The following is a 12,981-nucleotide window of genomic DNA, read 5'->3' on the forward strand; positions in this document are numbered from 1 at the left end:
AGATAATCCGCTGGCACACTTAGCCCGGGGCCTCGCACAGGGCTGGCACCCTATTAAGGGCAGCTACCCCTATGATGCTTGGGCCGGGGAGGTTTTATCTCCTTGGGAGGTAAACCCAGGCTGCATTTGGTTTCCGGGTAGGGGCGGGACTGGGGCGTCCCTGGTGCACCCTGTCTTCCGCTGTCCCCGCCCCCGGAGCCGGCGGATTCGCTTTCGGTTGGGCAGCTGAGGTCCGGGGATGGTGACTCTGGAGCTAGCAGTAGATGTCGCTGTCTTAGTCCCCCGCTGTGCCCTCCACCTGGTTCTCACCAGCACCACCTATTCGCCCCCTCTCAGAGCTTCCCAAAGCGAGAAAGATGGCCTAGGGAGCAAAATGCGTAGCGATCTGCAAAGCTGTCATTTTTCGCGCCCACCCCAAAGGGAAGGGAGGCAGCGCGGCCTGGGGACCTTGGCGCCAAGGCCGGCCCCGCCCCTCCCCGGCTCCGCCCCCGACTGCTCCTCCCTCCCGCCCCCACGGTTGGCTGCGCGCGGGAAAGTGGGCGTGGCCGGAGGCGGTCACTAGGACCTGCGGGAGCGCCGCGCGGACGTCACGGAGCTGCTTCCAGGCCGCTGGTTGAGCGGGAGGCGCGAGTGGTTGGTTCGCTGGTTCCCCGCGCCGGGGCCGGGCCCCGAGCCGGGCCCCGAAGCCGGAGCCGGTACCGGGGGAGGGGAGGGGAGGGGAGGGGAGGGGGCGGGGCTCCCTCGGGGGAGGTTTCTGGCCTGGCAGAGCCGGGCGAGTCTTATTCCAGCCTAGTTTCGCTCTCCGCGCGTCCCATTTTACGCTCGCGGGCCTGCGCAACCCGCCGTTCCCTCTGTGGCCATGCGCCCAGCTCTGGCCTTTCCTGCCCACCGAGGCAGCAGGGCTATCGGGCGCAGCTGATGTCCCCGAGCTGGGACGCCAGCGCGGGGGGAGGGTCCGTTCTAGCGGCCCTGATTTTGTGTGAAGGGGGAGCGTCCTGACCCCAGATGGAGGGTAGGGGCGGTGGAGGCCGGCGGACCCTGCGGCTCCCTGCCCCTTGGAACTAGCCCCCACTCCTGCCGCACTCCCTAGGTGGCGGTAAGGATGACCACGCTCACGCGCCAGGACCTCAACTTTGGTCAAGGTAGGGAGGCGGGGCCTGTGGACTCCGGGTGGGGGGCGAGGGGTGCCTGGGCCGGCGGGCTTTCCCAACTCACCGGCTTCTGTCCCCTGGCAGTGGTGGCCGACGTGCTCTGCGAGTTCCTGGAGGTAGCTGTGCACCTCATCCTCTACGTGCGCGAGGTCTACCCGGTGGGTATCTTCCAGAAGCGTAAGAAGTACAACGTGCCTGTCCAGGTGAGCGCCCCACCCCCCACCCCCGCATCTGGGCGGGGGCCACTGGGTCACCACAGGGTGGGTAGAGGGTGGATTTGTTTTTTTTAAGATTTTATTTATTTATTTGTCAGAGAGATTGAGAGAGTGAGCACAAGCACAGGGAGCAGCAGGCAGAGGGAGAAGCAGGCTCCCCGCTGAGCAAGGAGCAAGGACCCCGATGTGGGACTCTGCCACAGGATCCTGGGGTCACTACCTGAGCCAAAGGCAGATGCTTAACCACTTAACCAACGGAGCTACCCAGGGGTCCCTAGAGGGTGGATTTTTGAACCATCCTCCACTTGCAGGCTCAGGCCCCTTACCCCACAACATTCACCAGCAGGCTGGCCTTGGCTTCTATTTCTTTTTTTTTTTTTAAGATTTTATTTTATTTATTTGGTAGAGAGAAAGATCACAAGAACAGAGCAGCAGGCAGAGAGGGGGCGGGAAGCAGGCTCCCTGCCGAGTCGAGAGCCCGATGTGGGGCTCGATCCCAGGACCCTGAGACCATGACCTGAGCCAAAGGCAAAGGCTTAACCCACTGAGCCACCCAGGTGCCCCTGGCCTTGCCTTCCAGTTCTCAGTTGATAGCCTGACAGCCTCCCACCCCTGCTGCGGTGACTTTGCTTTTCGTCCCCTCTGAACTTGGAGTTCCCCTTGCCTGAAGTTAGGGACCAGGCCCTGGGATCAGAGTTGCCCGTGGGGCATGGTTGTATTTAAAAGAGCTCCTGAGGCTGATGAATGAATGATTGCTTTGAGGAGGTGATTCCTAGAAACCTCAGGTGCTTTCCTTTGCCTTCATTGTAATGGGTTGTCTCAGGTCCAAAAGGCAGACAAAGCAGTAAGTATGTGCTCCCCTCTCCTCACTCTAGAAGTGCTGGCCCCTTAGAAGGCGCTTAGTAAATGTTAAAATAAATGGATGACCCCATACTGGAAGGTAGTGGAGGCTTGAAGGATGTACAGTGAAAACAGAATAGCATTTATTGGGCACCTGCTGTGTACTGGGTGCTTATCCACTCTTCACTTTGTCTTTACGAGATCTTGCACAGATGAAGTAAGTCAAGCTCAGAGAAACTAAGTGATTTACCTAAGGCCACATAGCTCTTAGTCCCAGATTCTCAATTTTTTGAAAACTGATTAAATTTTTGGATCCCTTCTCTGGGAAAAATGCTTGTATGCCCAGATACACACAATTTAGGGACTTCTCAGCCCCTGGAGGAGCCCACAGACCCATTAGAAACCCCCAATGCTATATTAAGTGCTGATGTTGGGACTGAATTCTTCTAACTTCTCCCTCTCTGGATAATTTGCAGTTCTTAGCCTCATGATGGAAGTCAGTGTCTTGGGTATGGAGCCCTAGGGAGCTGCCGGCCTCTCTCCCTGGGCTCCTGGAGGGGTGTCGGGTGGTTTCCCGTTGGTGCTTCAGGCCTCACGAGCCATCATGGGGTTGTGTATAGATGTCCTGCCACCCGGAGCTGAACCAGTATATCCAGGACACCTTGCACTGTGTCAAGCCACTCCTGGAGAAGGTGAGGGCACCAAGTCCCCCAGCCCACCTCTACCCCCAGTCTGTTCCTTCAGCACTCCAGGATGGGGTGATGCTGGGACCGTGCAGGGTCCCCAATGACTCTACACCCTAAAGCCTGTCTCCTGTACCCTGGAGTGGGTACAGGAGTGTCCTGGAGTGTCCCTGCCCAGGGACAGATGTCAGGACACATGAGTCACAATCTGTGTGCTGGGGCCCGGGAGCCCTGGTGAGTGGAGCTGGCTGATTGGGGCCTGACTGTTTCTCTTCCCACCCCTAAGTTCTGTCTGGGCTTGGCCCCTCAGAGTTTCCTCCTTCTCTCTGAGATGTAGCCCCATTAAGGCCCAGGCAGCCTCTCCTGTCTCAGTCTGTACCACTCATGTCAGGGAGTGTGCCTACTTGAACTTTTCAAACCTTCTGGGCTCTCAGGGACCCTCAGCCTAGAAGCTGAACAGGGCTGTGCGTGGGTCCTTCCCATCCTCCCTGAGGTGGGGAGGTGGTGGTAGTGGTGGGTTACCCGGTTCTGGAATAGGGGATTCCTGTTCTTGCAGAATGACGTGGAGAAGGTGGTGGTGGTGATTTTGGACAAAGAGCACCGCCCAGTGGAGAAATTCGTCTTTGAAATCACCCAGCCGCCACTGCTGTCCATCAGGTAAACTGCCTCTTCCTGGTCTCCTGGAGACTGCTGTGAAGTCTCTAGAAACAGGTCTCACGCTCACCGCTTTAGGCAGCCCCTGAAGTCCTTGGCCTGGTCCGCGTCCTCAGGCCCCTCCTTGGCTGCAGCAAGCCGCCTCTCTTCCTTCCTCCCCTTTAGAGCCCCTCTGAGAGTCCGCCTCCTCCAGGAAGCTTGGTAAAGAGAAGAATGGCAAGGGGCACCATCCCAAGGCCCGTTAGCAGCCGAGCCACAGCGGGCCACCCAGTGCTCTCTCCATGTAACCTCTGTGATGTCCACACCTGGAAGACCATAGTGTTGCTGAAGGGCTAGTCCCAACCTGATGTTCCAGATGGATAAGGACCGGAGAGATGACATGAGCTACCCAGGGTCACCCAAATGGTGACAGAGTTAGGACACAGACCCAGTTTTCTGCCTTTCCAGTCAAGTGTCCAGCCTGTAGGCAACCAGAAGCTGACCTTGGGCAAGGCTGTTGACTGGTCAGCTGCTGGCTTCCTGGGGCAAGGTGTAGGCTCGGGCAATCCCTCTCCCTTCCTGGCTTGGTGTCCCAGGGTATGAACAGGCTTGGGCTGTGTCCTTGTTCTCAGACTGGGCTGCATATTAGAACGACCTACTGGAGCTCCCTGTGTCCCATTTGGACTTAGTTTGGGATGGCACTTGACGTTGGTTTTCAGATGGTTTTAACTGTGTAGACAAGATAAGTAGCCAGGCCCTTAGAAACCAACACACTCAGAAGCAGAGAGGGGCTCTGGGCCCCCAGGCCTGCTCCCAGGGTTGACTGCCTGCTGGTGGGAGGGGGCGCCAGGGTGATGGGAGACCCTCCTTTTCTCCTTCCAGCTCAGACTCCCTGCTGTCTCATGTGGAGCAGCTGCTCCGAGCCTTCATCCTGAAGATTAGTGTATGTGATGCTGTCTTGGACCACAACCCTCCAGGTGTGCTCACCCCCCATGCCTCCGCCCCCGGGCATGGCCAGGGCTCCCTTGGCTTGGTCTGTGTTCTCAGGTTCCTCCTTGGCTGTAGCAAGCCGCCTCTCTTCCTTCCTGCCATTTAGAACTTCTCTGAGAGTCCACCTCCTCCAGGAAGCTGCCCTGATTTCCACCTGCTTCGGGCTCCCTACTGACTGTGTCTTGTCCTGGTCCTTGGTTTCCACTCTTCTCCTCTTGCGGGGGCTGCCGAGCCAGCTGGGGAGGTGGGAAGAGGCTATGCCCAGTGGCAGGCATGAGGTGGCCCGGCCCTGACCACACTCTTGCCTCTTCAGGCTGTACCTTCACTGTCTTAGTGCACACGAGAGAAGCTGCCACGCGGAACATGGAGAAGATTCAGGTCATCAAGGTGAGATGAGGCGGGCTGGGGAAGGTGGGCAGGAAGACACAGCCGGGAGGCCCTGAAAACCAGAGCAGGCAGGGGTGCCGCTGACAGCGCGCTCATTACCTTGCTTACGGCGGTGCCCAGCAGCTGGTGGCTTTTTGTGGTATGTCTCCTGGGTGGTCACACGCTTGTCATTGCCCAGCCTGGGCACTCAGCACGGAGAGGAGGGCGGAGCCATGTCCTGGGGCTGCTGGCTCGGTGGCAGTTCTCGCTGCCAACCCCCCGCCATTCAGAATTGGTGCCTGGGGCCAGTTAAACCACTGGGTTCCCAGCCCAGCTCGGATCTGTAGACTCGCCCTCTCAGGAGCCTGGGCATCTGTCCTGCCAGGAGCGCCCTAGTGATCCCGCTGTTCCCTGAGGTCTGAGGATCCCCAGCTCTGGAGACGGAGGGGTCGCGCAGTGAGGGTAGGCCAGGGTCTAGCGTCCCCCGGTCTCCCACCCTAGGACTTTCCCTGGATCCTGGCAGACGAGCAGGATGTCCACATGCACGACCCCCGGCTGATCCCACTAAAAACCATGACGTCAGACATTTTAAAGGTGAGCTGCGTGGGGACCTGCTAAGCTTTATGGAAGGTGTGCTGAGGCCTTGCCAGAGGCTTCTGCGTGGCTCGAGGCGTGTCGGAGACGACCAGGGAGTGCCTGGTGTCAGGCTCCAAACTGCCTTTCTCTTAACCGGTGGCTGCGCCACACGACCCCAACCTCTGGCAGAGATCGATCTGCCCGGGGCTTGTGGGCACTCCTCAGGAGGTGCCCAGGCTGTCCTCCTGACCTTGGCTGTGTACTCCTGTCCACCAGATGCAGCTCTACGTGGAAGAGCGAGCTCATAAAAGCAGCTGAGGGTGTGCCTGCCCCCACCGTGGACGCTCCCACCGCTGGACACTGGGGGCCCCAGCCTAGGGCAGTGCTGTAGGGCCACCCTGATTCCAAGTGCTCTTATTGCCTTTGTGTATGGACCGCCCACCCTCCAGCACGGTGCTGCTCAGGGCTGCTTGCCTTCATGGAGAAACTCTTCCCAGGAAGGCAGGGAAGGATGCTCGGACTGTGATTTCTGATCTTAGCCTCCTGGGATTTGGCCGGCCAACACTGTCTGTCTCAAATACTGTGCTGTGAGTTGTTTCAATAAATGGCCCCAAGGGCTGAGCTGGGCAGTCACTACCTGGAGTGGGAGGGACAGGAGCAGCCGAACTAACCTGGGAGGAGGGGCAGTTTCTCCACCCGAGCAACCAGGGCTTCCGTCACTAGACTCCACCCCAGGCTGGTTTTACTGAAAACATTTATTGTCATGAAATGTCAGAGTATATGACAGGGAGTTGCCACAAACTGCTGGGTTTGCCCAAGGTTGGAACTGGGGTAGGGACTCCCAAGGTAGGGGCCTTCACTGCCCACTACAGGCTCAGCTGGAGGGGACCTCCGGAAGTCAAGCGGCCCAGAGAGAGGATGGCTGAATGGCCAGCGGATGTCAGACTGTCAGAAGGGCCTGTGGAGATGAAGTGAGGAGGGCAGGTGGGCAGCCTTCTCCTGCCCCTACAGGATCTCAGGCTGAGCCGTGGAGGGGCCCCCGGTCCCTGGTCATCTTAGGGGTGATGATGATGCTGCTGTTGGTGACACGAGGCCCGTACCAGCCTGCCCAGAACTGGGTGTCCTTGCCCCCGTGCTGGAAGAGGATGTGGCGGACCCCTGACGGGTAATCCGAGAAAGTGTGGGAGACCTAGGAGGAAGGGAGAGGAAGAAGAGATCACCAGGACTGGGGAGGGGAAAGATGGGGTGATCACTCTGCTGGAGAGGGGAAGAGGAAGGTCCCGCAGGAGGTCCCCGAGAAGGGGGTGGTGAGGGCCAAGCAGGAAAGGCCTCACCTCTGTCCACTCGGCACTGTTCCACTGATCAATGGTCACAGGCGGGGGCTCAAAGGAGGCCAGGACGATGTAGTTTTCTGAGACCAGCTGCACTCGGATGCGGTACGTGCAGCCACAGTCGGCTCTGGCGGCGAACCTGGGGGCAGGTGGGGCTCAGCACTGTGCACCCCCAGACAGAAGGTGGCCTTGGAGGAGGGCAGGCAGCAGACCCACAGACTGGAGCCCGAGGCCCAGCTGGTTTCACTGCTCTCTGGGCCCTCCTATGCCCCTGGGGTCTGCAGTCTCTCTGTGCGGGGCCATATCAGAGCAAAGTGGCAACCCTTTTGGGTGTCCAGTGAAGATGTTCCCTTAACACATGAAAAGGCTCTCTACAGAGATAAAGGCCTGGGCTGTGGGAGCTGAGCCATCTGTATGTTATCATGGCTCAAAGTGGGGGTTCAGTGGGAGATCCAAGGGGCGGCCTGTGTGATGGGAGCTGGCAGAGCTCACCCTCTGCTTAGCCCTGCTGTCCACCCCTCCGCACGTTCCTCAATACCACCCCCCCCACACACCCTTAGAGTGGTGGCCCTGGCTGGCACTGGGGTCCTGCTTCCGCTGTGGGCCAAGCCAGAGCCTTGCACAGCTCTGGGCACAGAGCAGGAGCCTGGGAAAGAGCTGAGGGAAGCCCAGAGAAGGGGCCAGGGGAGGGAGATGGGATGGAAGGGAAGGGAGTGAGGTCCAGGGAGGCTGGGTCGTGCTGCCTCTGAGGCTCTAGTACCATCTGTGACAGCTTATAGGTAGGCCTCGGTCTCCCCATCTGTAAAGTGGAATTAGCATCTCCTGATGCACAGTGGCAGGAAGGCCAGGAGGTGTGAAATGAGCAAGTGCCGGCTCCCGGGGCAGCGCCTACCCCAGGACACCGCCAGGCAAAGAGTGGGCACTGCCTCTAGGTATCCTCAGGAAGAGAAAAGGGAAGGCTGCGGAGCATGGCCCGAGCCCCACTCACCAGTCCTTAACCTCGATTTCAGGCTGGAACGTGTCTAGCAGATCCTCCCAGTAGCCCTCGGCCTTGAGGTCCACCAGCTGGGACTTGAGGCACATCCTGGGGAGCAAAAGGAAAGGCTTATGTTCCCAGGTGTGCTTTGCATGGCCAGGACCCAGCAGTGTCCCCAGACTGCTGCAGGACCTCTGCCTCTGGCTGTCGCTGGCCCAAGAGAAACACGCAGGGGCCCTGACCCAGCTGTGCCTAGGTGGCACGTGATCTAGTTCAAGGGCACCTCCAGGAACCCCTGTTCCTAGATGAGGAACCTACAGGCATCTCTGCCTCACCCTAGTCACTCAGTGGCTCCCAAGCCCCCGTACTGGTCTCCACCCTCCACGGCTGTTAATCGTGGCCACTGAGTACTCCTGCTCTAGGAAAGTGGGACTCTGAGCCCATCTGGGAACTGCCTTCCTCCAGGTGCACAGGGGGGCCCTCACTTAGGCCTGAGATTTGGCAAAAGGGGTCCTGATCCTTTTCCCTCTCGACACTGCCAGCTCGGTTGTTAATCTTACTCAAAAGATGTGACAAAGTACTTCTTGACTTTGGAGTCTGGAAAATCTGTCCCATGGTCTCCAGGGAGGCTCTCTACCCTCCACTCGTCTCCGCCATTGGAGTCAATTTGCCAGGATGTCAGATCCTCTAGGGAAAAACAGAAGCCAGGGTCAGATCCCCTGTGTAAATGTTTGGTCCGGTCCTGCCCACCTAGGCCAGGGAGGGAGGAGGGGGTTAAGGCATGGCCTGCTCAGGCTCCCATCTCAAGTGTGCACCCCAGCTGTGCCTCGAAGCACCCCGACACAGTGCCCTTCCTCCCAGCACGTCTCCACCTGTCCTCACCACATCAGCTCTGATCTGGGACCTTCTCTCTCCCACTTCGTCCCTGACTGGTTTGACTCCTAACATGAGGCTGGAGGGGGTAAAAAAAAAAAAGTATTACCAGGAATTCTAAACTAGCCTTTTCTTCCTTTGGTGTTGCTGGGGGATTCTGGGAAATACCGAAGTTTCAGTTCTCAAAACAGGAAGTTATGAAGGGCCTATGATAATATTTCTGTTCAATGACTAATGTCCGTTTGTCCCAATGCAGACCACTTACGTGATGACTCGCATTTCCCCTGACACCCTAACTATGTAACTGAGACCCCGGGGGGCCCACGGAACAATTTTCTGGGTTTGCTGCTGTGCCAGGTCAGAGCCCCTCTGCCCAGGGTGGGAGGGATAACCGTGAAGGTGGCCATCCTCAGTGCTGGAGGCGCACAGCGACCCAGTATTCACGATCCCCACCAGGCTGGCTTGGCAGGTTCCGGTCTCCTCCTCCACACTGAACTGAGAGGACCTTACACCCAGCAGTGTTTCCCTACCAAGGCTTTCCAGAACAATCACCAAGGGAACTTTTCCAAATTGTTCCCTCTACTAGGAGCCCGCACCTATTCCCCAGATGCCCTGGGGCCTGCCAGGAGAGAAGCAGAGGAATACCACAGAAATCCAGGAGCGGGCTGTGCTGAGCTCAGGCTCAAGGAGGTCCAAGCGAGGCTGGACTGACGGCTGCCAGCCCACAGCCCAGTGTAAGTTGGGGCTGCAGGCGGGCTCCGTGGAGCTGTGCGAGCTGAGCTGGCGGCCTGGCTGGGCAGCTTCTGAGCGGGATCTGGGGCAGGCAGAGAGATTGTCTGAGCCATGGTCTATGGGGACTCTGAGAGGGGCCTGAGGGCCTTCATCGGTCAGGACCAGGCCCCGGCAACTGGGCAGTTTCAGGGCAGGACCCTCACCATGGGCCCTAACGCTCCCCACCCATAAAATGGAGCCAACCCCGCTTGTTTGGTCAATCCCGGGGTCCTCGTGAGGCTCAAGAGAGAAAATCGACACGACGGGGATTCTAAGTGTACAAACTATGTACACACCATTAACTGTTGCCCTAGCCCCCACAAGAAGCCTGGTGCGTGGTATGCAGTAGGTGCTCAATGAAGGAAAAGACCCTGGCAAGTACAAGAGAACCTAGTAAGTTAAACAGGGGCCTCAAATGATGTGATTTCAGTCATCTCTGAAAATCCTTTCCTTCCTCTGGGTAATGGGGACAACAGAAGGATAAGGACATTTGTGAAGCCCCGAGCCCAGCGAAGTCTAGGGCCCAGCATGGAGGGACCCTCTGTATGAGTCAGGCAGCTTAGACGGAGCAAGAGAGGGAAAGCTGAACGTGCGGTTTGTTCATTCAACAAATGTTTTTCAAGCACTATGTGAAGGCATCACTGTGGACACTTGTGTCTGTAGAGTGGTGACCAAGACCCATTAGGCCCTTGGACCTTGAAGTTTGTAGCAGAGAAAAAAAAAACAAACCCAAAGCCATGAGATAAAACATAATTACAGGTTATGAAGGCGCTACGGAGAACTGAAACGGGACAGACGGGATAAAGATGGGGGAGCAGGGGGACCAGGCCAGGTGTCGGAGACCTGAAGAACGAGGAGAAACCAAGGGCGAGTGGTATAGGTGTCAGGGTTGTGAGAGAGAACATTCCACATAGTGTGGGAATCGCAGGTGCAAAGGCCCTGGGTTTCAGGAAAGGTGGGGAGCCAGCCCCGGGCAGCCCCCAGCCCACCTTCCGCACACGGGTTCCGCAGGAGATTCCGGCGGAGGCTGCACAAGAAGTAGAAGACCTTCCAGTCAGCCACGGGCTGGTCCCAGTCCTCGGTGATGAAGCCCTCCCGCAGGCACTTTCGCTTCCAGAGTGTCACCAGGTCAATGAGGTCTCTCCAGAGGCTGCAGACCAGGCGACAGCGCAGCAACTGGCGGGCGGGTGCGTGCGTGAACACCTCCAGCAGAATGTTCTCGGGCAGCTCGTTGATGCTGACCAGGGCCATGGCTGGTGAGGGGTCGGGGGGGAGGCAGGGGGCGCCCTCAGGCCTGTAGGGGGCAACAGTGTTTATGAGCCCTGACCAAGGAGGTGGACCCCTCAGATTTCCAGGGACCTGGGCCAGGGGCTCTTCATCCTTTTTCTTTTGTGAAACAAGAGGGGTCGGGCCTTCTCCTGGGTACGCAGTGGGCCGTCAGAATACAGAGCACTCACACACGTTACACACATTTGAAAGAGTGTAGTAAAAATATTAACAAAGACTTCAGGGGCTAATATTTAAAGAGGCCCTCTCCTGACCCCCACCCCCTGCACCCATTCCTCCCCTATCCCCCTGCCCTATTAAAAAAATAATTGCTTTATTTTAAATTGCCGGGCCCAGTGAACTGGCAGACCTTGCCAAGGCCACGCCACAGTCTGCAAGCTCTACAGAAGTCTGTGGTCAGGTTATTTCAGTGCTGGGAATTCACTGTTCGTCTGTGGGTGTAAGAAAGATTTCACGTTCTGTGTCACAGCTTCATTAAGTGGTGGGGCTAGTTGCTAAAACCAACTTCTCCTCCCCAAATCGCTCACGTTGACCTGGAAGCCGGATGTGATAAGACACCGCAGCGAGGAGGACCTGCCTCTCCATCCTGGTTGGGGCATCAGGCCAGAGCCCATTTTGAAATGCTCAGACTGCAAAGCTGATTGAGGGACCCTGAGCAAGACCGCCCTGGGGGTTCAATCCTGGCCTGCAGTGGCTAGTTGGGGAGCCTTAAGAGGAGTGAATGACTGTCCCAGCCTCAGCAGGGCCGGGAGGTCTGAGTTACTACAAGGCAAGCCTTTAGCACTGGGCGGACATCATTACTTCTCTATCATTAGAGCAAAAACGCTCATCAGTAGTAGTCAGCGGCTTCCAAGAACACCTTCCTCCCTCTACACCTGAATGGTACAAGGGTTTTGGAAAATTTTACAGTGCCACTACCCCGGCCTGAATCTTGCCTGGCTGTTCAGATCTCTAAGGGGACCCCCCCACCCCACCCCAGGGTGGGGGTGGGGTCGGGGAGGGAAGGCCAGCCCCTGTCACTCAGATGGGCCTTATCCTCCCACAGGTGAAGTCTCTGAGGAGGCTTCTCATTTTCCACAGAGACTTGGCCAAAGAATCCTCCCACAGACTTCTCAAAGCTACCATCCCAGCAAAAACGAGAGCAGACGCACAGCGTCTCCTGTGGCTCCCGCCCAGACAGGAACATATCAGCCCCGCAGAGAACAATAAATCAGGTAGTTGTACCTTGTGCAAAAATGCTATGACGGGAAAAACTCCATGTGGCTAGGTCTTCTGCTTTTTCAGAAGGAACTCTACATAAACAGTTTCGAAAATATGAAACCTGTCGGTTTTTAAATGTTGGCAACTTCTAAAAGCACCGTCTAGATCAAATAAAAGTCTCTGGGTGGGAGTCAGAGGCGACTTAGGTGCGAAATGCTCCTCACCCAGGCGTCCAGAGTCTGGTCTCTGGCTCTGGTCGCACGTTATTCGTCGCACCCCCTCCCCTAGTTTCTGGCGTTCGTGGGTCTAGGGCGAGGCCTGACTGCGCACGAATGGGGCATGGGGTGAGGTTCCCCCACCAACGGGGCGGGGGGGTGTCCCTGTGCTTCCCACGTGCCCGGCCCGAGTCGCGACCTTCTCAACGACCCCTGTAAGCACGGTTACTAAGCCCGTTTCTCAAAAGCAGAAGCTGAGGCTTGGAAAAGTTTGGCCTGTCCCAGGACCGGAGGGCGTGCGTGTGCCGGGAGGTCCCAGATCGGCCCTGGGCTGGGGCGCCACCAGCGAGCTGTGGCCAGGGTGTCGCTCCCAGGCAGCACTTCCCGGAGTCTGAGCCAGGGCCCGGCCGCGCGGGATCTGGTCTCGCGCCTACCGCGCGCCGCCCGGGCCCCTACCCCGCGGCCCCGGAGGCCCGCGGTGGACAGCGCCACCGGCTCAGCTAACGCCCCGCCCCACATCCGCCACACCCGCCCTCGGGTGTAGGACACCCAGCCCTTCCCCCGCCTGTCTCCCCCGCCGCGCCCGTTCCCCAAGCTGGGCCGCGACCTGGACGCGGGGCGGGACGCCCGGCGGGACCGGACCTCCGCGTCGGTCTGGAGCCTCCGTCCTCGGCGGCGCTGTCCACTGTCGCCCCGCCCCGCCCCGTGTCACGCGCGCGCTCGGACTGCCCCCTCCGGCTCCGGGGCCGCGCCCACCGCTTCGCCCCGCCCCGCCCCGCCCCGCCCCGCCCCGCCCCGCCCCGCCCCGCCCACCGCCTTCTCTCCGCCCACCGCCTTCTCTCCGCCCACCGCCTTCTCTCCGCCCACCGCCTTC

At 58.6% G+C, this 12,981-nt stretch overlaps 2 protein-coding genes across 5 annotated transcripts in view; one reads left to right on the forward strand and one right to left on the reverse strand.

Moving 5' to 3' along the window:
- Positions 1-596: 596 nt before the first annotated feature.
- On the forward strand, positions 597-6,075 carry LOC111154697 (mitotic arrest deficient 2 like 2). The gene is made up of 9 exons (XM_022514540.1): positions 597-695; positions 1,091-1,142; positions 1,236-1,354; positions 2,827-2,898; positions 3,446-3,546; positions 4,405-4,499; positions 4,826-4,899; positions 5,380-5,472; positions 5,731-6,075. The coding sequence occupies exons 2-9, from the start codon at positions 1,103-1,105 to the stop codon at positions 5,770-5,772; spliced, it is 636 nt and encodes a 211-aa protein (XP_022370248.1). The 5' UTR covers positions 597-695; positions 1,091-1,102; the 3' UTR covers positions 5,773-6,075.
- A 116-nt stretch (positions 6,076-6,191) lies between these two features.
- Positions 6,192-12,981, reverse strand: part of LOC111154886 (F-box protein 6) — a 7,004-nt gene continuing 214 nt past the window's right edge. For 2 of the 4 annotated variants that reach the window (XM_022514826.1, XM_022514824.1), the window contains exons 2-6: positions 10,395-10,699; positions 8,322-8,448; positions 7,774-7,869; positions 6,789-6,924; positions 6,192-6,643 (exon numbers count right to left, since the gene is read on the reverse strand). In XM_022514826.1, the coding sequence (XP_022370534.1) occupies positions 6,470-6,643; positions 6,789-6,924; positions 7,774-7,869; positions 8,322-8,448; positions 10,395-10,656 (795 nt within the window). In that variant the 5' untranslated portion in view covers positions 10,657-10,699 and the 3' untranslated portion in view covers positions 6,192-6,469. Of the gene's footprint in view, positions 6,644-6,788; positions 6,925-7,773; positions 7,870-8,321; positions 8,449-10,394; positions 10,929-12,714; positions 12,780-12,981 lie in introns of those variants that run through there. The other 2 variants (XM_022514827.1, XM_022514828.1) reach the window with 2 other exon arrangements.

The sequence above is a fragment of the Enhydra lutris genome, unplaced genomic scaffold (assembly GCF_002288905.1).
Source record: "Enhydra lutris kenyoni isolate GAN:26980312 unplaced genomic scaffold, ASM228890v2 scaffoldscaffold38, whole genome shotgun sequence".
NCBI classification, from domain to species: domain Eukaryota; kingdom Metazoa; phylum Chordata; class Mammalia; order Carnivora; family Mustelidae; genus Enhydra; species Enhydra lutris.